The sequence below is a fragment of the Salmo salar genome, chromosome 16, assembly GCF_965601325.2.
Source record: "Salmo salar chromosome 16, fSalSal1, whole genome shotgun sequence".
Classification (NCBI taxonomy): domain Eukaryota; kingdom Metazoa; phylum Chordata; class Actinopteri; order Salmoniformes; family Salmonidae; genus Salmo; species Salmo salar.
Window position 1 is genome coordinate 33,619,514 of NC_138306.1, and position 26,192 is coordinate 33,645,705.

Consider the following 26,192-nt stretch of genomic DNA (forward strand, 5'->3'; position numbering starts at 1 on the left):
CAATTACGTTCTAGACGATTCTGTGCGTCCAACTTCTTGGCAACAGTTTGGGGGAGGCCCTTTCCTGTTTCAGCATGACAATGGTTTGTCGAGATCGGTGTGGATGAACTTGACTGGCCTGCACAGAGCCCTGACCTCAACCCCATCAAACACCTTTGGAATGAATTAGAATGCCGACTGCGAGTGAGGCCTAATCGCCCATCATCAGTGCCCGACCTCATTAATATTCTTATTCTTGTGGCTGAATGGAAGCAAGTCCCTGCAGCAGTGTTCCAACATCTAGTAGAAAGCCTTCCCAAAAGAATGTAGCAAAGGGGGGACCAACTCCATATTAATGCCCATGATTTTGGAATGAGAAGTTCGATGAGCAGGTGTCCACATACACTTCATGACCAGAAGTATCAGAATTTGCTAGTGATTTAATTTACAGTGCCTTGAGAAAAAGTATTCACACCCCGTTTTGTGTTACAGCCTGGATTTAAAATTGATGACATTTAGATTGGGTCACTGGCCTGCCCAAAATGTCAAAGTGGAATTGTTTTTAGAAATGTTTACAAATTAATAAAAAATTAAAAGCCGAAATGTCTTCAGATGATTTATCAATACACCCAATCACTACAAAGATACAGGCGTCCTTCCTAACTCAATTGCCGGGGAGGAAGGAAACGGCTCAGGGATTTCACCATGAGGCTAATGGTGACTTTAAAACAGTTAGAGTTTAAAGGCTGTGATGGGAGAAAACTGAGGATGGATCAACAACATTGTAGTTACTCCACAATACTAACCAAAATGACAAAGTGAAAAGATGGAAGCCTGTACAGCAAATCCAACATCACTGAGTACCACTCTTCATACAGTATTTTCAAGCATGGTGGTGGCTGCATCATGTTATGGGTATGCTTGTGATCAGCAAGGACTAGGTTAGTTTTTTGGGGGATAAACACAAAACAGAATAGAGCTAAGCACAGGCAAAATCCTAGAGGAAAACCTGGTTCAGTCTGCTTTCCAACAGACAGGGAGACAAATTCACCTTTCTGCAGGATAATAACCTAAAACAAGGCCAAATATACACTGGAGATTAAAAAGATGACATGGAATGTTCTTGAGTGGCCTTGTTACAGTGGACTTAAAAACGACTTGAAAAACTATGGCAAGAATTGAAAATGGCTGTCTAGCAATGATCGACAAACAACTTGACAGCTTGAATAATTGTTTTAAAAAAGTACAATATTTGCACAATCTAGGTGTGCAAAGCTTAGATTTACCCAGAAAGACTCACAGCTGTGATCGCTGCCAAAGGTGATTCTAACATGTATTGACTCAGGGGTGTGAACACTTACGTAAATGAGATATTTCTGTACTTCATTTTCAATAAAATTGGCAACAAATTCTACAAATATTTTTCACCGTCACTATGGGGTATTGTGTGTAGATTGTTGAGAGAATTATATATTTTTTTATCCATTTGAATTCAGGCTTTAACACAAATGTGGTATAAAATCAAGGATGAGTGTGATTGTACAATAGCTAATATAGTGTATACTGTTAAGATGCAGTACTGTGTCATACCCTAAGACAAACTCATCTCATTTAGCCATTTTCCTGTCTCAGCCTCCAGTATCTATGCTGCAATAGTTTGTGTTGGGGGGCTAGAGTCAGTCTGTTATATTTGGTGTAATTCGCCTGTCTTATCTGGTGTCCTGTTTGAATTTAAGTATGCTTTAATTCTCGCTCTCTCTCCCAGAGGACCTGAGCCCTGGGATCATGCCTCAGGACTACCTGGCCTGATGACTCCTTGCTGTCCCCAATCCACCTGGTCAGGCTTCTGCTCCAGTTTCAACTGTTTTGTCTGTGGCTATGGAACCCTGACCTGTTGACCGGACGTGTTACCTTGTCCCGGACCTGCTATTTTGCGACCCTCTCCCTCTACAGCAACTACTGTCTCGAACTCTGAATGCTCAGCTATGAAAAGCCAACTGACATTTACTCTGGAGGTGCTGACCGGTTGCATCCTCTGTTGCACCCTCCACAACCATTGTGATTATTTGACCCTGCTGAACATCTTGGACATGTACTGTTATAATCTCTATCCGGCCCAGCCAGAAGAGGACTGGCCACCCCTCAGACCCTGGTTCCTCTCTAGGTTTCTTCCTAGGTTCCTGCCTTTCTAGGGAGTTTTTCCTAGCTACTGTGCTTCTACATCTGCATTGCTTGCTGTTTGGGGTTTTAGGCTGGGTTTCTGTACAGCACTTTGTGACATCGGCTGATGTAAAAAGGGCTTTATAAATACATTTGATTGATTGAGCAACTGTTACACAGCTAGTTAATGACCTGAAACATGATTGGTCACTAACTGCAGAAAATAAGGAATTTCAATTCAAATACGTACTCTGTTGAATGTGGTTGAGAATCAGCAGAAAACTATGCAGCTGCCTCAGCAACAGCAAGAGCAGGGAGGGTGTGGATCATCATTCTGACCACCACCCACTTAGTTCTACGACGATGAGCCAAGACAAGCGCCACCACAGCCTGCCTGCTACCTCCAACATCTACATGCCTTCCACTGGGCCCAACAGAAGATACTACCAAAATATGACTAGAAACAAAACTACAGACAATAGTAGCCTACTGTTAATATTAACACAATTGTAAGTTTCAGGAATTGGGGTGAAGGAAATTGTGATTAGTGCATCTGGCACAGGTTGTGTTTAAGCTGTGCTCAGATGTAGGCTAGTCAACTGGCCCGAGGCTGATTCTACAGACAGATTTGCCATTTAACTCTGAGCAAGGATTAAATAATCCACCCTGAAAGTCTGCATAACAGACCAAACTTCCTCAGGGCAGGGAAAATAAGGCCTCATCTATGACCTCATCACAAGGAAACTACCCTGTGCTGTAAATCACCACGGGAACCACTACTCTGCACCTCACACAGCAACACACTAGAATAGCAGATACCAGTTAGTGATCAAAATCCCATGACTGCTTTGCTCAACCACTTATGGACACATCTAATTGCAGCTTTGATTGAATGAGGCCTGGGAAGGAAACAGGAGCACTTTCCCCAAAACAGAATGAGCAGTACACATGACTGAACATGGCTGTTACTTTAAGGGCCACTACTGGGGGAGATAATTCATGACGGAAGTGGCGTGAAGACAAAACAGCAGCAGGGTCAGAGAAAGAGTGGTCTGTGTTCCCCTGTGGAGTGTAGCTGGCTGGATGCCAAAGTCCCCAGGGCGTCCTGGGGGCCTCTGGTAATTATGGTCCTACAGAGCTAACCCTTCATTCACTAGGCCAGAACACAGACGCCCCAGCCTCCACCCCATACGGGGCTGGATAGGACTGGGAAACACAGGCACACACACAATGTACCATAATAAACAATGCACCCCACAGCACACACACAAACCTTTGTGATCAGCAGTGCACTCATGCATGTCTACATGATTAAAGCCATCTGATGAGTATAACGTGCTTAACTAGAATGATAATTGCGTGGTTGGAGTAAATCCCTGCCAATAAATAATGCTGTTATTGCCTATAGCAAATCACAGGGATGGAGAAATTGCACAAGGTATGAAAAAGAGATTTATTTAATGACAAAATAAAACAAAAGACAATTAAGAGATGGGGACCAGCAACAGTACTATGTATCCACAGAGATGTTTGGCATTGCTACGCCCACTCACAAACAGAATTTAGACGAAGACGGACAAACGACAAGAGAAAACTAACTTACAAAATAAAATACATTGAAGTTTTCGAAAGAACGACACAATTGATCTACAAACACTGAAGATTAGCCACAAGGGAACAGCATTTTTCATTCATTAAAAGTCATTACAAAAATGATAACAATCTCCATTTAATTATAACTGTAGAAACTGTCCTCATTCCTGGGGTGTATTCATTACGTCTTGCAACGGAAAAACATTTACCGTTTAAAAACCAAACAGAATGAAACTGAGGGACCTACCTGAATTTGTCCAATAGAAACTCTTGTTTTGGTTGTAAAACGCTTTGCAACAGAATTGGCGTAATGAATACACCCCTGGTCAGATATTCAGTGGTTTAGGCTGAAACCGTTGGACTCCAGAGAGACCAAACTAGCTTTTCAGCCAATGTCCGTGCACACAGTACTAGGACCTTCTCATCCAAGGAGGGGAAAAAAGGACAGAACTAAAAACTAAAACATTAATAGTTAATTTCACTTCGACTCAACTGAAATGCAATATATAAAAAATAAAAACATTTGCCATTGTTTTTGATGCCTCACCCTCCCTCAAATTGAGTCCACCCACTCCCAGTCTCTCACCATCTGTAACCCTTCTACCAGCTTCCCTCTGCAAAGATGGACCACAAACTGAGCCCCACCTGTTGAAGTGTTCACTCCATAGGTGTGCTCTGGGTTGAAGGGCATTGGTGGATTATTCTCAGAAAAACTTACCTTTAATTATTGAACAAATATTGTATTGAAGCCTAAAATGTAATCCCAGGGATAGAGTTCCATTGTTTGCATCAAGCTCTTACCAATCTGTGAAAGTTCGAAACCACAATTTACAATGGCAACAGGTTCCTTGGGACAACACTTACACCCTGCTCCTCTCCAAACCCAGGTTTCCTGTAGTGTCTGAGTGTGTGTGTCTGAGTGTGTGTGTGTGTGTGTGTATATATATATATATGTGTGTGCCTGTATGTGTGTGTGTGTGTGTGTGTTAATGGCTGTCCACCTGACAGTCCTCAGCACATGGATATGGTGACATTGATGCCCAGGTTCCCGTTCTCAGCAAACAGCTGCGCGATGGAGGTGTCAAACACCAGGCAGTCGCTGTTCATAATGGCCGTGGCAATGCCCTCGTGGATGGAGCGGGGCGTGGCCTCCCAGGTGAGCCGTCGCCGGTGCCCGTTGAGCTCCAGGCGGTAGGCAAAGTTCTCTGCCTGCTTCCGCGTGCCGATTAGCTGCACAATGGCAAAGAACTGCTGGTGACCGTCGTACTTCTCCTGCTTCTCCAGGACCAGCATGAAGTGGAAACCAAAGCAGGACTGCATCATGACCCAGTCCACTGCCCCAGGCAGGTTAATGTCTGTAGCCAGGAACACGATGTCCTCGCCCTGCAGCGTGGTGATGGATTTGTGCTGGTGCATGAGGTGGGGCATTACCGCGTCCAACGAGCCCTGCCACTTACAGGAGGCCCCTGGGCAGGGGCAGGAGTACGGCCGGAACTCACACAGCTCCTCGTGCTCCGCCTTGTCAGTGTGGGGCAGTGTTACCTCGCAGCCCGACGACGCATACTTGCAGGGGAAGAGCACAGAGTTGGCCACCTTCTCCATGGCCAGGTTCCGGATGGAGCCCAGCGGGCCCCGGCAGGTGGGGCAGCAGGTGAGCTTGGGCCGGCAGTTGCTGCAGACCAGGTGGCCGCTCTGGCACTGCAGGATGGGGGGCAGCACATAGTCGAAGCAGACAGGGCACTCAAACAGGCTGGCTAGGTCGCTGTTAGAGGCTGTAGTGCCGGACAGGGTGGGGATGCGCTGGGAGGGGGCGCACTTGGAGGTTCCTGTTGGCAGCGCTGTGGCGGTCTGGCGACTCATTTCTGTCGAGAAACACAGGGGTTAGAGAGACACACTGGGCGAATAACTGAACTAGACATTTGGTGAGAACTAGAGGTCGACCGATTAATCGGAATGGCCGAATAATTAGGGCTGATTTCAAGTTTTCATAACAATCGGACATCGGTATTTTTTTTTTTTTTACACCTTTATTTAACTAGGCAAGTCAGTTAAGAACACATTCTTATTTTCAATGACTGCCTAGGAACAGTGGGTAAACTGCCTTGTTCAGGGGCAGAATGACAGATTTTTGCCTTGTCAGCTCGGTGATTCAATCTTGCAACCTTACGGTTAACTAGTCCAACGCTCCAACCACCTGTTTTACATTGCACTCCACGAGGAGCCTGCCTGTTACGCGAATTCAGTAAGAAGCCAAGGTAAGTTGCTAGCTAGCATTAAACTTATCTTATAAAAAACAATCAATCATAATCACTAGTTAACTACACATGGTTGATGATATTACTAGTTTATCTAGTGTGTCCTGCGTTGCATATAATTGATGCGGTGCGCATCCGTGAAAAAGGACTGTTGTTGCTCCAATGTGTACCTAACCATAAACATCAATGCCTTTCTTAAAATCAATACACAGAAGTATATATTTTTAAACCTGCATATTTAGCTAAAAGAAATCCAGGTTAGCATGCAATATTAACCAGGTGAAATTGTTCATTGCACGCAGAGTCAGGGTATATGCAAGAGTTTGGGCTGCCTGGCTCGTTGCGAACTAATTTGCCAGAATTTTACGTAATTATGACATAACATTGAAGGTTGTGCAATGTAACAGGAATATTTAGACTTCTGGATGCCACCCATAAGATAAAATATGGACCGGTTCCGTATTTCACTGAAAGAAAAAAACGTTTTGTTTTCGAGATGATAGTTTCCGGATTCGACCATATTAATGACCTAAGGCTCGTATTTCTGTGTGTTATGTTATAATTAAGTATGATTTGATAAAGCAGTCTGACTGAGCGATGGTAGGCACCAGCAGGCTCGTAAGCATTCATTCAAACAGCACTTTCGTGCGTTTTGCCAGCAGCTCTTCGCAATGCTTCAAGCATTGCACTGTTTATGACTTCAAGCCTATCAACTCCCGAGATCAGGCTGGTAAACCGATGTGAAATGGCTAGCTAGTTAGCGGGGTGCGCGCTAATAGCGTTTCAAACGTCACTCGCTCTGAGACTTGGAGTAGTTGTTCCCCTTGCTCTGCATGGGTAACGCTGCTTCGAGGGTGGCTGTTGTCGATGTGTTCCTGGTTCGAGCCCAGGTAGGAGCGAGGAGAGGGACGGAAGCTATACTGTTACACTGGCAATACTAAAGTGCCTATAAGAACATCCAATAGTCAAAGGTATATGAGAGAGAAATAGTCCTATAATTCCTATAATAACTACAACCTAAAACTTCTTACCTGGGAATATTGAAGACTCATGTTAAAAGGAACCACCAGCTTTCATATGTTCTCATGTTCTGAGCAAGGAAATTAAACGTTAGCTTTTTTACATGGCACATATTGCACTTTTACTTTCTTCTCCAACATTGTGTTTTTGCATTATTTAAACCAAATTGAACGTTTCATTATTTATTTGAGGCTAAATTGATTTTATTGATGTATTATACTAAGTTAAAATAAGTGTTAATTCAGTATTGTTGTAATTGTCATTATTACAAAAAAAAAAACCATATATAATTAAAAAGGAATCGGCCGATTAATCGCTATCGGCTTTTTTTTGGGGTCCTCCAATAAATCGCTATCGGTGTTGAAAAATCATAATCGGTCGACCTCTAGTGAGAACACCATAAAATAGGTGATAGTAATGGGGGAATGTGAAGACAAATGTAACAGTCTCCATGAGAGGCTTGACCAATCCTCTCAAACAACGGTCATGGTTCATTCACCTGCACAAAAGGTCACGTAGGAAATATGGTATAGAGATCACATGGACTATGATCAATGAATACCAGACTAACAAAGTCATGGAGATCGCTGTAACGGAGAGGCAGACGGAGACATGCGCTAGATTTCATCTTCTCCATGCCGCGACTCCTGCCATGTTAATTAACAAAGAGATAGGGCCTCTAGGGAGATGTGTTCTCACTGATAGTAATGTTCCTCTCCCAGCACAGCTGCAGTACAGTGGGCCTGGTTGGGGCCTCAGGGCAGGCAGCCCTCTACACTGATGAGCATCTCCCCTCCCTCTCGCCGAGGGTCAGCCTGGAGGCTCTGTGATACCTATCTGTCCATTTGCTCTGATAAAGTCTGACCAGCGCATGGCAAGCAGACAGCTTGGAGGGGCTATTTTGGGTTTGGGAGAGCGACACGGATTTTAATGGTTGCATAAAAAAAATTACGGTTCCAGACGGCAAAGTGGACTGGGATGGCTGTGAGAGCAGAGCAGAGGGCTAGCTTGCTTCCTGTCAGCTGTTCCCATGACAACATGCTGTGGTTGAGGGCTTTGTGGATAGGACGGCCCACCGAGGGGAACGGGAGGGAGGGATGGATTTTCCCTGGGCCGCCTGGCAGGAGCTGGGTGTGACCCACCCCTGGCCCTGCTGCTACTGCTTTATATAACCCAAAGCCGTAGCACATTGTACAGCTCAGAGACTGGGAGGCAGGCAGGAAGACAGCCATGGTGGGGGCACTGTGGTCCAGCCAAAATGGAGGTAGTTCACTGATACTGTAGGAAGCACAGAAAGGGAGAGTGGAGGAGAGGAAGAGAGGGGCAGACTGGGCAGCAGGGCTGTGCGTGTAGGTGTCATTGAGCCTGCCTGTAAACACATCTGCTCTGATAAAGCTCTACCTATTTATAGGCCTCCTAGCGAGCAGCTCCGGACACACACACAAGCAACAACTGTGGACCAAATTAGCACAGAACAAGGCCAAGACTATCAGATCTAAAAATATATATATAAAAAAAAAGATAAAGAGCTTGACGTATAGGAGCTAAGAAGGCATTTGTTCAGATGGCAGAGTAGCACTTCGTGGCTGTAGTCTGGTCCTTACTATCTGGGATTGTTGTCACGTCCCTGCCCCATTAAGTTGACCTTTAAAATGGTTATGGTAAGGGTTTGGGCAGGGCTCTACAGTTTCTCTCACATATGTGCCTAAATATTTTTAGCGCAACCTGTAATTTTTATTTAGGAGCACCAGTGCGCCCCAAAACAAAGATAATAATTGTTGCAATGATTACATCACTGTACCGCAGCCCCAGTGCCATGGAGAATACGCTGAGCGCAGATTCAAGACCGTCATGCATGCACCATTACTACAAAGAAAACAGCTTGTTACCTGAAATATTTTTCATTGTTCTCCTAAATTTTTCAACATGTGCTCCTTGTAAAAAAAGGTCAGTGTAAAGCCCTGTGTTAGAGTTTGGGTTAATAAAGGGAATACTGGATACAGAGACATACAAATGGTATCCACAAGTTCATCTGACTCTGGGGAATTAGATAAAATCCTGAAGTATCCCTTTAAGGTTCGGGATGTCCCAAGGATCCCTGATAACTAACCCTGGGCTGTTCGTGTCTGTGTGTGGTACAATATATATGTGGGCGTGAGCGAGTCCCATAGCAGGAAGTCTGCAGTGACGGCAACAGAGTGTTTGTGTGTGTGTGTTGCTTCTGCAGCCTGCATGTGGGCAGTGATGTGGTCCAGTACAGCAGGGAGGGAGATGCAGACAGCGCTTTAGTTTTGTTTGTCAACTGCAGGCATTGGCACCAGCAACCTACTCTACTCCCTCATCCCAGAGTCTGTCTGCCTGCTGCTTGGCCCTCCTGGGTCCCTGCTGGATGCAGGCAGCCATGGGACTGGTGCCATAATGAGCATAAACAACACTGCTCTGAGAGTATGCTCGATGGTGTGCCTGCAGTGAGGATCATAGAAGGAACAGGTGACATGAGTGTTTCTCCTACTGAAGAGATGTTTATGATTTAGAACCAGGGTGTACAGGCCAGAGTGAGGGAGCAGGTGAGCGGAGGTTACTGCAGAGATCAAATCAAAGCAGTTTCATCATAAATAGTGGAAATTAACCTCCCAATGAACACCCAAAACCGCCATGTCTTGTGCCTCACTAAAAATAAAAGTCTCTAGAGAACCATTTGACATCATAACAGTGCTTGACTTGGGCAGGAGTTCACCGGAGCCGAATACCGGCAGCTCAAAATATTCTACAAGCTCAAGCAGTAAAACATTTGCGCAAAAGTTGGAGCTCCTGTACCCAGACATAAAAACAGTACCAGCACGTATTTCAGTCCATGTCAAGTACTGCATCACAAACATACAGTCAATAACACAATAGAAAAATCTATGTACAGTGTGTGCAAATGTAGAAGACTAGGGGAGGTAAGGCAATAAATAGGCCATAGAGGCAAAATAATTACAATTTAGAATTAACACTGGAGTGATAGATGTGCAGATGATGATGTGCAAGTAGAGATACTGGGGTGCAAAAGAGCAAGAGGATAAATAACAATATGGGGATGAGATAGTTGGGTGTGCTGTTTACAGATTTACTGTACCTGTACACAGCCATTGGTAAGCTGCTCTGACAGCTGATGCTTAAATTTAGAAAGAGATATGAGTCTCGGGCTTCAGTGATTTTTGCAATTTGTTCCAGTCATTGGCAGCAGAGAACTGGAAGGAAAGGCTGGCTTTGGGGATGACCAGTGAGATATACCTGCTGGAGCACGTGCTTTTGGTGGGTGTCGCTATAGTGGACAGTGAGCTGAGGTAAGGCGGGGCTTTACCTAGCGATGACTTGGAGCCAGTGGGTTGGCGACTAATATGTAGTGTGATAGACTGCATCCAATTTGCTGAGTAGAGTGTTGGAGGCCATTTTGTAAATGACATCGCCGAAGTCAAGGATCGGTAGGATAGTCAGTTTTACGAGGGTATGTTTGGCAGCATGAGTGAAGGAGGCTTTGTTGCGAAATAGGAAGTTGATTCTAGATTTAATTTTGGATTGGAGATGCTTAATTTGAGTCTAGAAGGATGTCCCGAGGATGTCTCAGGGGGAGTGGGAATTGCAAATAACACATTTTCATTTCACACCCCACACCTGTACAGGTTATCCACTTGTACATACAATGAAACAGAACTATATATGCACCCCCTAATTATAATTTTATGGTTAAGAGGGCAGAATTACTTTTACTGGAAAGAGGTGGTATGTAATCTCAGTGGAGTAGGCTACCTCAGGCTCTGGTAGGACTGGGAGAGCAGTCAGAACTGTGTCCAGTGTCCTAGGATGGGCTGACTTGTGGTGCTGTACTAGTGGAAACTCGAGGCCATGTCTTCACACTGGAACACAGGCAGTTGTACAGAATCACTTCAAGAGATCTAGTGCTTCCCACTAGGATTTTTTTTAAAGCACCGGTGACAAAGTTAGCCTGGTAGTGGGCTTGTGGTGCAGTTTTTAGAGGAGCAGAGCCAATTTTGCTGTTTTAAAATAAAATTTCCTGCAATTCCATGGCTTATGCAGTGTTCTTATGCCACCCGAAAGACAAACATTTATATATAAAACATAAAAAAAAGAAATGGGGGCCCCATGCCATGACAGTTTGGGAATTTTTGATTGTTCCTGACCGTCTAGTTTTAATTTTGGTGATTGTTAGCTCTCAAAGATGATCTTACTGAAATAAATTATGGTTTTAGTCATTTAAATTTACAAACATTTTTACTTCCTTTTTTGCATTGGCGGCCACAATTTAGCAGTGGTGTGCTGCTGCTAAATGCATATAGGGGAAACAGTTGTCAACCATATTTGTATTGCTTATTTATTTTCATATGTGTTACGGTTTTGGGGGCGGGGGTTTAGGGTCAGATGTGAGAAATGGTGTGCCAATCCGACAAGAGGGACATACAGATAGTATGCAGAGTTTAGGTTATGTTAGGAGTCGACTCAATTCAATTAAAATGTGTGGCTTTATTGGCATGAGAAACGTGTTTACTTTAGAGGTTGGCATGGCCGATTAATTAGGGCCGATTTCAAGACTGCGTGGCAGGCTGACCACCTGTTACGCGAGCGCAGCAAGAAGCCAAGGTAAGTTGCTAGCTAGCATTAAACATATTTTTTTTTATATCTTCACATAATCACTAGTTAACTACACATGGTTGATGATATTACTAGTTTAACTAGCTTGTCCTGCGTTGCAAATAATCAATGTGGTGCCTGTTAATTTATCATCAAATCACAGCTTACGTCGCCAAACGGGTGATGATTTAACAAGCGCATTTGCGAAAAAAGCAGTCATTGCACCAATGTACGTAACCATAAACATCAACGCCTTTCTTAAAATCAATACACAAGTGTAATATATATATATATATATATATATATACATACACACACACACACACACATACATATATACACATACATATATATAATTAATTATGGTCTCTGTTAGGAAGAAATGGTCTTCACACAGTTCGCAACAAGCCAGGCGGCCCAAACTGCTTAATATACCCTGACTGCTTGCACAGAACGCAAGAGAAGTGACACAATTTCCCTAGATAATATTGCCTGCTAACATGAATTTCTTTTAACTAAATATGCAGGTTTAAAAAATATATATAAATAAATATATATATATATATATATATATATATATATATATATATATATATATATATATGTGTATATATACACACACACACACACACACACACATACACATACATATATATATATATATATATATATATATATATATATATCTTTTTAAACCTGCATATTTAGGCAATATTATCTAGGGAAATTGTGTCACTTCTCTTGCGTTCTGTGCAAGCAGTCAGGGTATATGCAGCAGTTTGGGCCGCCTGGCTTGTTGCGAACTGTGTGAAGACCATTTCTTCCTAACAGAGACCATCATTAATTTTCCAGAATTTTACATAATTATGACATAACATTGAAGGTTGTGCAATATTTAGACTTATGGATGCCTCCCGGAACGGTTCCGTATTTTGTTTTCGAAATTATAGTTTTCGGATTCGACCATATTAATGACCTAAGGCTCGTATTGCTGTGTGTTTATTATAATTAAGTCTATGATTTGATATTTGATAGAGCAGTCTGAGCAGTGGTAGGCAGCAGCAGGCTAGTAAGCATTCATTCAAACAGCACTTTCCTGCATCTATCAGCAGCTTTTCACAATGCTTGAAGCACAGCACAGTTTATGACTTCAAGGCTATCAACTCCCGAGATTAGACTGGCAATCCTATAGTGTCTATAAGAACATCCAAAAGTCAAAGGTATGAGATACAAATGGTAGAGAGAAATAGTCGTATAATAACTACAACCTAAAACTTCTTAACTGGGAATATTGAAGACTCATGTTAAAAGGAACCACCAGCTTTCATATGTTCTCGTGTTCTGAGCAAGGCAAATAAAACGTTAGCTTTTTTTACTTTCTTCTCCAGTGTTTTTGCATTATTTAAACCAAATTGAACATGTTTCATTATTTATTTGAGACTAAATAATAAACATTTTAGTTAAAATAAAAAAGTGTTCATTCAGTATTGTTGTAATTGTCATTAGACTGAGAGACAGACAGACATTATTATTTAAAAAAATTAAACGGCCGATTTAAATCGGTATCAGCTTTTTTTTGGTCCTCCAATAAATCAGAATCGGTGTTGAAAAAAATCGGTTGACCTCTAGTTTACATTGCCAAAGCAACTCCCACCATGTGTGTTGAAAAACGGGGGGGGGGGGGGGGGGGGATGGCACACGAGAAGGAGTGGCTCAAAATGTCCCTCCACATGGAGAGGAGTTGATTTATAAACCAGCTCAAGGTGGTGATTCACTGGGCCTTCATTAGATGACCTCTACATTGTGGACCCCAGGAAGAGTAGCTGCTGCTTTCGCAACACCTAATGGGGTTCCCAATAAAATACCAATCCCCAAACACCTCCTGTTTTACCAACCAAGCCACTTTCCCTGCGTTAACCCAAAAACACAGCTCTCTCTCATACAGATCTCACTCACACGGACAAACACGAGAAAGAAAATGTTGCTTGCCTTCGTCCATAAGATTCCCAAATAAGGCTTTCTTCTTCTCTTGAAATGTGGGGACCTCTGAAAGGGGAGAGACAAAATAGAGGTTAACTAGTGGAGTAAAAACAAGACAAGAAATAGAGTCAAAAGGAGCTGAGGTCTCCATAGAAACACACCAATCAGCATCACTGAAGTCTCAGTCCTGTGAAGGCCAATATGCCCACCTTCCGTTCTATGCTGGGCAACCACTCAGTGCTGGTCATGTCAACAGTTCTAGCTATAGTGTTGGGGACTGTGACCTGCTCAAACTTCAGCCAATACAAATGCAGTGTTAACCAGTGAGCTGTGGAAAGAAAACGTCATGGCTACGCCACTTTTCTCTGAGACAAGTGCTAATACTGAGTGCTCTTGGCCCATCGCATATTCTGCTGAAAAACCACAGCTTCCATCATGCAATGGGTTAACAACAACACTAATGCAAAGTATATTCCATGAAGCATCGATTTCCCCCTTCAGTCTTTTTCCTCAGAACTACCTTTAAATATTTAAGAATGTTCCATCTGAAATTCAGAGGCACTTACGTTTTTACAATGTTTTACACTGTCCACGAGCATTTAGGCCTGCTATCACGTCACATTACAATAACTAGGGCTAGACCTTGTTAAATATCCTCGCTACCTGACACGAACATAGAAATTACTTTACAAAATCAGTCAGCTGATTGACAAGGATGCAAACTGTTAAGTGCCCACAAAGTGTCAAACCAAATGTGCATGGAAACATGTGAAAAACCTGTGTAAAGCGCAATTTTTTAAATATTTTCTGGAGAACAACAAGTACACAATACACATTTGATTAAAATCTCAATACTCCTAATTTTCTAAACCACAATAACCAGAGAGAAAAAAAGTGTCCTAGTAGGGGGAGTTGGGGTCTTTGGTCTGGGTTGAAGGTTGATCATGAAATGTCTCCCCAGACAGGAATACATAGCGCACTACGTAGATTATTTGCCTTATTCCACAAGTCCACAACCATGCTTAAACCACAGGGCATTGTTGCCCTTTAAAATCAATTGCACACCAGCAAGAGAACATTGTATTAAGCTAGAGGTGTTTGTGGCGGTTCTTGTAGCAGTGTTTCATGTGATGGGAGAGTTTGCAAATCAAAAGGCTCAGCCGATTGATACAAATCATGATAATCTGACATACACGCCTACTTTGCAGTAAACATTTCATTGGGAAGGTTGTTTGGGAAAGACTTTAGAGAGGACTGTTTGGGCATGCTAACTGGCTATGCAACAACAGATAGGCGGACAGAAATCAGGAGGTACTTCTGAAAGATGCAGGAAATACAAGTCACTGATACTGCACTTGTTGCTCAATTCATGAATAGTTCAACACATTTAACTGTGTGCTCAGTCCAGAGACTCAGCCACTGATTGATATGACACACACACACCCCCCCCCCCCCCGATTCACGTGGATGCCCAAAAGCAACAAGTTCGCATCCCTGGATCGAGGTCCTGATTGTGGTCTTCTGTAGCTCAGTTGGCAGACTTGGTAGAGAATGGTACTTGCAACGGCAGGATAGTGGGTTCGATTCCCATATGTCAAATGTTTGCCATGCATGACCGTAAGCCGCTTTGGGTAAAAGCGTCTGTCAAATGGCATATATTATTATTGACCCAAATCTCTGCACCGAACTCATGTCAGATTTGTAGTTTTAACATCTGGCTACCCTGGTCTAACCCATTTGTTGAATCATGTTTTTGTGTAAAACCATGAATTCTCATCACTGCCCCGTTAAAAATGAAACTAGCACCAGAAACTAGCAGATGCAGGCTAAACCCAAAACAAAACACACTATCATGTGCATCAGCAGCCTCCTCCATGTAGGCATCTGGCTTTGAGTTAGTGTGGACTAGAAGAGTCGGGCGAGTCTCCTCCTGCCCTGCCTCCTTACTGTAAACTCCTGCTGCTGTTTACTACCAAACACACACTGTCTGCCTGTGCCCTCCACACACACAACCACTTTATAGCAGTCCAATAAAGTGACGTAACAGCCAACGTCTGAACACAGAGAGGGAGACAGAATGAGAGAGTCGGCAACCATGAGTGTCGAAAAAACAAAACCATTTCTTCTCAACACAAACATGCCATTATTTGTTTTCCACTCATGTCGTCTCGCTCACGATCCTGCACACACACACAATCAATTAGAATCTGCAGTGCCTTGCAGAATACAAAGCCAAATGTCGGGACAGAAGTGAACACCTGTAGGTATTTATGACGCCACAGTTGCACCCCAGGTATAGGAGGAGCATGGGAAAGGGCAAACATTCCATTCCAACAGACATTTTTCCCACTGAAAATTAGCAGGGGATCATTTATGAGCCACAGAGTGCAAATAGGACTTCTTACCTTTGGGGTTGTTGGCTGTTCTAGTGGCTATGCATGTGAAGAGCTTGAGCACCCCCTTCCATGAGTTCACAGGCTGCACATTAACTCTGCCCGACATAGGGAGAGTGAGGGAACTCTTCATTGCGGTTTTTCCATAGAAACAAAACAGCCCATAACAGAGGGCCGCTCCTTTCCGCCCCCCACCCCCTCCCCCCCTTTGGGTCTCTGCCTAAACCCCCATCTGAAAACACAGATGTACTACTTCAATCAGAGCCTGAGAGTCCAGGGACAGACACCTTGGAGGGATGGAAGCCTCATACAGAGCCAGAGAGCGAACACACAGAAAGACACATTGATGCAGGCTCTTCTTTCACCACCACAGCAGAGAGAGCAGGAGGCTAGAATCCAAAAATCCTCTTTAAAGTGCAGCCCAGGAAAAGGCCAAGAAAGGGTGGAGGACCCGAGGGTGGGTGGGGGGACCAGAGACCAAAAAACACGTTGCTGTAATTCAGGAATGTTACACAAGTATATCCAGCTCCCAGAGCCTAGCACGCAGCTTGGGCAGCAGTCAGCTTTGGCAGCAGGCAGGCAGCCCAGCCAGGGAGAGAGGGAAAGAAAGGGAGAAAGTTGAAGAGGAAGCTAAGGAAACACTGGCAGTGTTTTTCTACTTCTGAAAGCGTAGTCGAGCCCTGGTGTAAGTACACTCCCTGCATCCTCTGGTTGATCCAGTCAGTCAAGAAGGCAGCTGCTCCAGGCAGAGAAAGGGAACTCCCAGGCAGGCAGCAGGGTGAAAGAGATCGACAGTCCTGGCTGAGCACCACAGAGCAGTCCCTCTAGAGGGCTCTACACAGTCTATGCAATGGATCCGACAGAGGGTCGCTGCTGCTCCCTGTAGGCTAAGGAGTCCAATAGACTGGAGAGAGTATGCTCACATTCTCCCTCACTCTCTCTCCTGAGGTGTGGGGCCCCTTCTCCTGGGCTCAGCCCTTCTCAGATTACAGTCTGCCTGCTCTGGCAGCTCCACCTCCAGCATGGCTGACACCTTCCTTCCTGCCTCTCTGCTCCCTTCCTTCCTCTGACCACGTGGACTAGACAAGAGACTGGAGAGGGCAAGAGCCTGAAAACACAACTACTGTTAAATACACTCTGACCTCCGACCCCATAGCAGCCTCACAGTGGAGTGAACAACCCAAAACAAAAAGGTCAGAGTGAACGTGCTTTGCATTTCATGTATAGAGTGGATACCAAAAACACCCCACCATAACTTACATTTCCACTACTTGTGTACTCTAAATGGTAACTGTTGTATCTAATCAAATCCAAAATAGACTTCCCATGAGCAAAGTGAAAGTAAAACATCAACAACAAAAATAATAATAATTGTCAGCACCATGGCTAAAGTTTTAGCAGCCCACAAAGTCCAGGTAAAACCCAAATATCACTAGTCACCATTTGACAGGCTTTTGGCTGTACTTGTTTATTATCAGGCCTTTTGTCTCAATATTTCAGACCATCCAACTTATACCATGTCACAAAATATGTTTCAGCATCAGGTATGATGGCATGACCTTACAGAATGCTAGAACAGCAACGATCTTTCATCCATGCTATACCTCATTACCAACCTAACGATACTAGCTAATAAACTGACAATAGACTAGACAGAAGATCCATTCACTGCCCTTTCCTCTCCTCCCTGATTAACATTTGAAGGCTATTACACAGAGGTATTCCTACTAAAAGCAGCTGGATATTCTTTGGCATCCTGCAACAGACTGGTGAACAAAAGGTTACTCAGGCAGGCACCAGACAGAGCATATAAAACAGTAGCAGTAGCATGCAAAAGGGTAGCTCAAAGTATAAAGCAATTTGGATATAGCCTACATCTTGATTTGGTAAGAACATGACTAAAAACCTTTGTCAAGCGTATTGTTAGAAGAGGGCAGGGGGGGACTGAATTCCCACGAATGACAAGTGTCAACATTTACATCAAATCTAGACAGACACCTGCAAAGGGACAGAATGCATAGAACTCAACCAGCAGGATGCAAAACAGGTTCCCCGGTGGAAATGTACCATCGGTCTACCACAAAGAAAACAACTCTGCAACAATAAAGACACAGACAGACGTAACACTTTTGCTGATAAAGGAATAGGAGTAAAGTCTGATCAGAAGACAGAGGGGCCTACTTTCACTCTTAAATGAATCCATGGAAACACCTTCCATGAAGGCTAAACAGTTGCAGTGACAACCCATTCCACCACCTCATAAAACAAGCACATGCAATCATCCTACCATTCCAAAGAAAGACCAATTCTCTCCTCAAAATGGAAACAAAACAAATAAAAACAGGGGTATACTACAAAGCAGGATCAATGAGTTAGCCTGCTAACTTTGACAAACCAACCTTAACCTGTTAGGGCTAGGGGGCAGCATTTGCACGTCTGGATAAAAAAAATGTACCTGATTTAATCTGGTTACTAATCCTACCCAGTAACTAGAATATGCATATACTTATTATATATGGATAGAAAACACTCTAAAGTTTCTAAAACTGTTTGAATGGTGTCTGTGAGTATAACAGAACTCATTTGGCAGGCAAAACCCTGAGACATTTTCTGACAGGAAGTGGATACCTGATGTGTTGTATTGACTTTAAACCTATCCCATTGAAAAACACAGGGGCTGAGGAATATTTTGGCACTTCCTATTGCTTCCACTAGATGTCACCAGCCTTTACAAAGTGTTTTGAGTCTTCTGGAGGGAGATCTGACCGAACAAGAGCCATGGAACGATGATGTCCCATTAGACACCTGGCGCGCGAGTTCATGTTGGGTACCCTCGTTCCAATACGTTATAAAAGAGTATGCATTCGTCCACCTTGAATATTATTCATGTTCTGGTTAAAAAAGGCCCTAATGATTTATGCTATACAACGTTTGACATGTTTGAACGAACTTAAATATATTTTTTCCCCTCGTTCATGACGAGAAGTCCGGCTGGCTTAGATCATGTGCTAACAAGACGGAGATTTTTGGACATAAATGATGAGCTTTTTTGAACAAAACTACATTCGTTATGGACCTGTGATACCTGGAAGTGACATCTGATGAAGAGAATCAAAGGTAATGGATTATTTACATAGTATTTTCGATTTTAGATCTCCCCAACATGACGGCCAGTCTGTATCGCAACGCGTATTTTTCTGGGCGCAGTGCTCAGATTATTGCAAAGTGTGATTTCCCAGTAAGGTTATTTTTAAATCTGGCAAGTTGATTGCGTTCAAGAGATGTAAATCTATAATTCTTTAAATGACAATATAATATTTTACCAATGTTTTCTAATTTTAATCATTTAATTTGTGACGCTGACTTGACTGCCGGTTATTGGAGGGAAACGATTTCCTCAACATCAATGCCATAGTAAAACGCTGTTTTTGGATATAAATATGAACTTGATAGAACTAAAAATGCATGCATTGTCTAACATAATGTCCTAGGAGTGTCATCTGATGGAGATTGTAAAAGGTTAGTGTATCATTTTAGCTGGTTTTATGGTTTTGGTGACCCTGTCTTTGACTTGACAAAACATTACACACAACTCTTGTAAATGTACTGTCCTAACATACTCTAAATTTATGCTTTCGCCGTAAAACCTTTTTGAAATCGTAAAACGTGGTTAGATTAAGGAGATGTTTATCTTTCAAATGGTGTAAAATAGTTGTATTTTTGAAAAATTTGAATTTTGACATTTATTTGGATTCAAATTTGCCGCTCTTGAAATGCACCTACTGTTGATGGAGTGCACCACGGGTGGCACGCTAGCGTCCCACCTAGCCCATAGAGGTTAACTAACACATTTTCTGGTTCATTAAGAAAGTTAAACGTAGATGTATTTTTGGTTGTTGAGTCAATTGGACCATGCCCATTTCAAAATTGTATGTGTTATTACTCCCGAGTGGCGCAGCATCTCAGTGCAAGAAGGGTCACTACAGCCTGGTTCGAATCCAGGCTGTATCACATCCAGCCGCGATTGGGAGTCCCATTGGGCGGCGCAATTGGCCCAGCGTCGTCCGGGTTTGGCCGTCATTGTAAATAAGATTTACTCTTAACCGGTAAAGAAAAAGGTAAAGAAAAATGTAATAAAAATAGATTCCGTCGGGAAGAGCTATTAGATATCAGAGCGGCGGTAACTCACCAGGAATACGACTATCCTGAAGCGGATACTTTGTTCACACCACCCAGGTCAATTGAACTGATTCCAGAGGCTGACCCAAAACAACACATTCGAAGAAGAGGGATTCGGAATGGTCAGACTTCAGATGGTCAGGAGGCACGCACACCACCCACCGCTTCCGAGTATATTACTTGCTAATGTTCAGTCCATGGATAACAAAGTTGACGAGATCAGGGCAATGGGTTCTTGCCAGAGGGACATCAGGGATTGTAACATACTCTTTCACGGAAACATGGCACACTCGGGGTACACTGTCAGAGTCGGTCCAGCCATCTGGATTCTCAGTTCATCGCGGTGACAGGAATAAACATCTCTCCGGGAAGAAGGGTGGGGGTGTATGTTTCATGATTAACGACTCATGGTATAATTGTAATAACATATAGGAACTCAAGTCCTATTGTTCACCCGACCAAGAATACCTCAATCAAATGCAGACCGTATTATCTTCGGTTAATGTCACAGCCGTGTATATCCCCCCTCAAGCCGATACCATGACTGCCCTCAAGGAACTTTACTGGACAATGCAAACTGGAAATCATATATCCTGAGGCTGTATTTATTGTAGCTGGGGATTTTAACAAAGCTAATTTGAGGAAAAGACAACCTAAATTCTATCAGCATATTGACTGTAGCACTCATGCTGGAAAAACACTCAGCCATTGTTATTCCAACTTCCGGGATACATATAAGGCCCTATCCTGCCCCCCTTTCGGCAAATCTGATCACGACTCCATTTTGCTCCTCCCTTCCAATAGGCAGAAACTCAAACAGGAAGTACCCATGCTAAGGATTATTCAACCCTGGTCTGAACAATCGGAATCCACGCTGCAAGATTGATCACGCGGACTGGGATATGTTCCGGGTAGCTTCAGAGAATAATATTGATGTATATACACACACCGAGACGGTTACGGAGTTTATCAAGAAGTATATAGGAGATGTTGTACCCACTGTGACTATTAAAACCTACCCTAACCAGAAACCATGGATAGATGGCAGCATTCGCACAAAACAAAGCACGAACCACCACATTTAACCATGGCAGGGTGACTGGGAATATGGCAGAATAAAAACAGTAGTCATTCCCTCCACAAGGCAATCAAACAGGCAGAACTTCAGTATAGAGACAAAGTGGAGTCGCAATTCAACGGCTCAGACACAAGACATATGTGGCAGGGTCTACAGATAATCACGGACTACAAAAGGAAAACCAGCCACGTCGCGGACACCGACGTCTTGCTTCCGGACAAGCTAAACACCTTCTCCCGCTTTGAGGATAACACAGTGCCACCGACGCGGGCAGCTACCAAGGATTGTGGGTTCTCCTTCTCCGTGGCCGACTTGAGTAAGACATTTAAGTGTTAACCCTCGCAAGGCTGCCAGCCCAGATGGCATCCCTAGCCGCGTCCTGAGAGCAAGTGCAGACCAGCTGGCTGGTGTGTTTACAGACATGTTCAATTTCTCCCTATCCCAGTCTGCTGTCCCCAAATATGCCCAAGAATGCAACGGTAACTGAACTAAATGACTATCACCCCGTTGCACTCACTTCTGTCATCCTGAAGTGCTTTGAGAGACTAGTCAAGGATCATATCACCTCCACCTTACCCGCCACCCTAGACCCACTTCAATTTGCTTAGGCCCCAGTAGGTCCACAGACGATGTAATCGCCATCACACGGCCCTATCCCATCGGGACAAAAGACATACCCATGTAAGAATGCTGTTCATTGACTATAGCTCAGCATTCAACACCATAGTACCCTCCAATCTCATCATCAAGCTCAAGGCCCTGGGTCTAAACCCAGCCCTGTGTAATTGGGTTCTGGACTTCCTGGCGGGCCGCCCCCAGGTGGTGACGGTAGGTAACAACACCTCCATTTTACTGATCCTCAACACTGGGGCCCCACAAGGATGAGTGCTCAGCCCCCTCCTGTACTCCCTGTTCACCCATGACTGCGTGGCCATGCACACCTCCAACTCAATCATTGAGGTTTGCAGACACAACAGTAGTAGGCTTGATTAACAACAACAACGAGACAGCCTACAGGGAGGTGGTGAGGGCTCTGGGAGTGTGGTGCCAGGAAAATAACTTCTCACTCAACGTCAATAAAACAAAGATGATCGTGGACTTCAGGAAACAGCAGAGGGAGCATCCCCCATCCACATCGATAGGAGAAGGTGGAAAGATTCAAGTTCCTCAGTGTACATATCACTGACAAACTGAAATGGACCACCCACACAGACAGTGTGGTGAAGAAGACGCAACAGCGCCTCAACCTCAGAAGGCTGAAGAAATTTGGCTTGTCACCTAAAACCTTTAACAGATGCACATTTGAGAGCATCCTGTCGGGTTGCATCACCGCCTGGTACCGCAACTGCACCACCCACAACCGCAGGGCTCTCCAGAGGGTGGTGCGGTCTGCCAAACGCATCACCGGGGGCAAACTACCGGCGCTCCAGGACACCTACAGCACTCGATGTCACAGGAAGGCCAAACAGATCATCAAGGACAACAACCACCCGAGCCACTGCCTATTCACCCCACTATCATCCAGCAGGCGAGGTCAGTATAGGTGCATCAAAGCTGGGACTGAAAGACTGAAAAACAGCTTGTATCTCAAGGCCAACAGACCGTTAAACAGCCATCACTAGCACAGAGAGGCTGCTGCCTACATAGACTTGAAATCATTGGCCACTTCAATAAATGGAACACTAGTCACTTAAATGTCACTTTAATAGTGTTTCCATATCTTGCATTACTCATCTCATATGTATATACTGTATTCTATACTACTGTATCTTAGCCTATGATGCTCTGACATTGCTCATCCATATATTCTTAATTCCCTTCCTTTACTTAGATTTATGTGCATTAGGCATTTGTGAAATTGTTAGATGTTACTTGTTAGATATTGCTACACTGTCGGAACTAGAAGCACAAGCATTTCGCTACACCCGCAATAACATATGCTAAACACGTGTATTGACCAATAAAATTTGATTTGGTCAAACAGTTTCAGGTTGGAGAAATTCACAACAGATAGCGTAGCCCTTGCCTAGCACTCACATTTCAACTGCAAAAAAAGCATGCTTTGTGACACCCCCTTCGCAAAAATATAACAGTAGTTTTACTATATATATATATATATATATATATATATATATATATATATATATATATATATATATATATATATATACACACACACACACACACAAGTTTACTCATAGCGAGTTTAATCCCAGAAACAGAGGATTTATTAACTTAACATCCTGGTAGACAAGAGCAGCCTGGGCAGAGCATCCGAATCAGCCTGAACAGAACAGCATTATCAACAGTAGCTGATGTGTTGCCATGGAGAAGGTATGTTGAGGGTTAGAATCTGAAGGCAGAAACACCCATCTTCAAACATCCATATACAGTGGTGCTCCTCTGCAAAACACACACACGCCCAGTATCATGTTCAATCTATGCTGCAGGAGAGAGGGATACTGATTAAGATGGAGAGAACTAAAGAGGCAGAGAGCTAGTCAAGTGACTAGTCAGGATAAGAATGACCTCACTGCCTGAGTGTCACCAAACTGGAATTACTGCAGCTAGAGACACAGGGCTGTCACTATCTGGGGTTTACCATGTTTGATTCTCTATGCATGTGCTGTTGCCAGCAAGTGACAAAGGACAGGCTACTACAGTCATGAACCAGGCAGTCAGCAATGACATTTTATTAAAACCCAGGTCAGCCCTAACACACCAATATTGGAAGTTTGATTAATTGTTTCTGTGCAACCCCACCAACGAGCTCTGAAATGGTAGTCCGAAAAATAAGGTTATGCTTAGGCGAAGTAACTTACACAAACGACCATGGTTCTCTGTTGTAGCTGTTAATGGACCTGAGATGGATGCAGTGCACAGTTATGTCCAGTCATGGCGAATCAGTAAAACAACTTGCAGAATTGTGCTAACTAATCACAACATAGATACAAGACCTAGCAGCTCGATTTGCAAATAGCTTATTAGGGAGACCATTTTCCTTGCAAGTAAGTTGACATGTATGACTCGATAAAGTAGCCTGTTACATTCTTCATGTTTTATTAAAAGCAGCAGCCATTTAAGGCGCAAACCTACAAATTTGATTTGCTTTGTTTTGCAAGTGATGGCTACTAAACTAAGCTTTGCAGCAAGACGTGGGAGCGTTACAGAAAGTATTTAAGCAGCTGCTGTTGCACCTCGTTTGTGATATCTTAAGAGTCTTAATTTGACATGCATTTCAATTGTAAGATGTTCTCCAATCTCGGGTATTAGACTGGGCAAATGTTTTTAAAGAAAATAGCTCTATATGAAATCATGCAGAATATAGCCTGAGTATAACTGCATTAAATGTTGGAACTACAAAACATTGTCTTACTACTATGAGTTGAAGATTTGTAAATTGAGAAACATGGAATATAACATTTACAGAAATAATACTACACCTGCCACATCTGATTGCCACTAGCTCAGCTCGTCTACAATCCGACTGGAACGCGCCCATTCATGTTAGAGTTTTTCTGACAATACCATCGCCAACAGACATTTAAAAACAGTCCATTAGCAAACACGTGGAAGGTTGCAAGGTATATCCAACTAACTAGCTATGGAGGCCCAGATTCTGTAAGCAAAATTCTGGGACGATGTCATCCCCATTGCAAACGCTAGTTAGCGTACAACGTAAACAAATAAATGAAGCATATTTGAATCGTTATAGTAGCTAGCAGAAAAATAGATCACAATACCTCAATTCTAACTTGCTGCTTAAATTAGCTAATTAAAGGTTAGCTGACAAATTCGACAAATGGCATGAGATGACAGTCCATTTTGGTATGGCATGGTCATGATGGGAGTCAGCTAACGTTAACGTTAGTTGTTTAATAACGTTAGTGGCTCGAGCGCGGCCTATCCAAATGTAGCCAAAGCTTGCTTGTTTTTTTTATTATGTTTTTGCCAAGGCTAGGTAGTAATCAGCTAGCTAACAATAGCTAACTAGCTAACGTTAGGTCGGAGAGTTAGTTACTGTAGCGATGTACAAGGCCTCCCCTGTGGTGAACGAAATTATCACATAACCAGCCGCATACAGTCGCTATCTACACAGTAACGTTAGCTAGTTTACCAGCGATATTATCCAGCCAACGACGTCGACTAATTTAGCTAACCAAGTTAGCTGAACTTGCTAGCTAGATTATTCTAACTACTTCAGCCTAGCAGTGGCGTTAGCAGCGGTGTTGTTTTTCCGAGTACAACCCGGTAAAACATCCGCACTCATTTACACCCCTTACCTTGGTGTAAATATCCTTTTAATATTGTAGCTAGCTACCCACCGCGACGTAATCCACAAGGGATCCCGCTCCAATTGTACCGTCCTTCGCTCGTTAGCTATAGTGTTTTCCACATTCGGCTGTCCTCGAGAGACGAGACGCCTGTAGTCCTAGTACTCACCGGTCTCGGGCCCGCGCACAGTTGTTGAAATAGTTTCTCACGAGAGCGGCGCACAAGGGCATGAATGCGCTACTGGTTGAATGCGCCAATAGTTGTACAAGGCGTCATGACAAAATCTACAGTATCCTAACAGTAGCAGCTAATATAGTATTCTGCTCTATTTGTGGGCTTAATCTACCAGACTCTGCATTTACTCGGGCTACTAAACCACGTATTATTCTGTAATGGAACCACAGTAATTAAAAAAGAAAAGTAGAAATACATTTTTAAAAAGGCAGTAGGCCTATGCTGTAACTATAGGTCCATGTGATACACTGTAATTAACGCAATGAAGCTTTTCTTTACCATTTCCTAAAATGTGTGTTATTTTTCTTGCTGTCTACTTAAAAGTTTGTGAATAATTCATAATCAAGGGACCTGTCCAGTATTAATGAAACAGTGATACCTACCTTTACCTGCCATGTGCTGCTGCTTGGATAC

The 26,192-nt window shown here is 43.4% G+C and overlaps 1 protein-coding gene across 4 annotated transcripts; it reads right to left on the reverse strand.

Annotated features, from left to right (window-relative positions):
* Window positions 1-3,573: 3,573 nt before the first annotated feature.
* Window positions 3,574-25,747, reverse strand: LOC106573709 (E3 ubiquitin-protein ligase Siah1). Of its 4 annotated transcripts, none has more exons than XM_014149005.3 (3): window positions 25,553-25,747; window positions 13,629-13,685; window positions 3,574-5,594 (listed from the first exon to the last, which is right to left on the reverse strand). In XM_014149005.3, the coding sequence occupies exons 2-3, from the start codon at window positions 13,636-13,638 to the stop codon at window positions 4,744-4,746; spliced, it is 861 nt and encodes a 286-aa protein (XP_014004480.1). In that variant the 5' UTR covers window positions 13,639-13,685; window positions 25,553-25,747; the 3' UTR covers window positions 3,574-4,743. The 4 variants fall into 4 exon arrangements, with proteins under 4 accessions (XP_014004480.1, XP_014004481.1, XP_014004478.1 ...); XM_014149006.3 differs by having other exon boundaries at window positions 25,595-25,741; XM_014149003.3 differs by lacking the exon at window positions 25,553-25,747 and adding an exon at window positions 16,025-17,355.
* Between the last annotated feature and the right edge of the window lie 445 nt (window positions 25,748-26,192).

Excerpts from the sequence above, each read along its gene's own strand:
- LOC106573709 (XM_014149003.3), bottom strand. The coding sequence starts at position 16,145 with ATGAAGAGTTCCCTCACTCTCCCTATGTCGGGCAGAGTTAATGTGCAG. Across the intron at positions 13,686-16,024 it reads AACAGCCAACAACCCCAAAG|AGGTCCCCACATTTCAAGAG; the intron begins GTAAGAAGTCCT and ends CTCCCCTTTCAG. Across the intron at positions 5,595-13,628 it reads TGGGAATCTTATGGACGAAG|AAATGAGTCGCCAGACCGCC; the intron begins GCAAGCAACATT and ends GTTTCTCGACAG.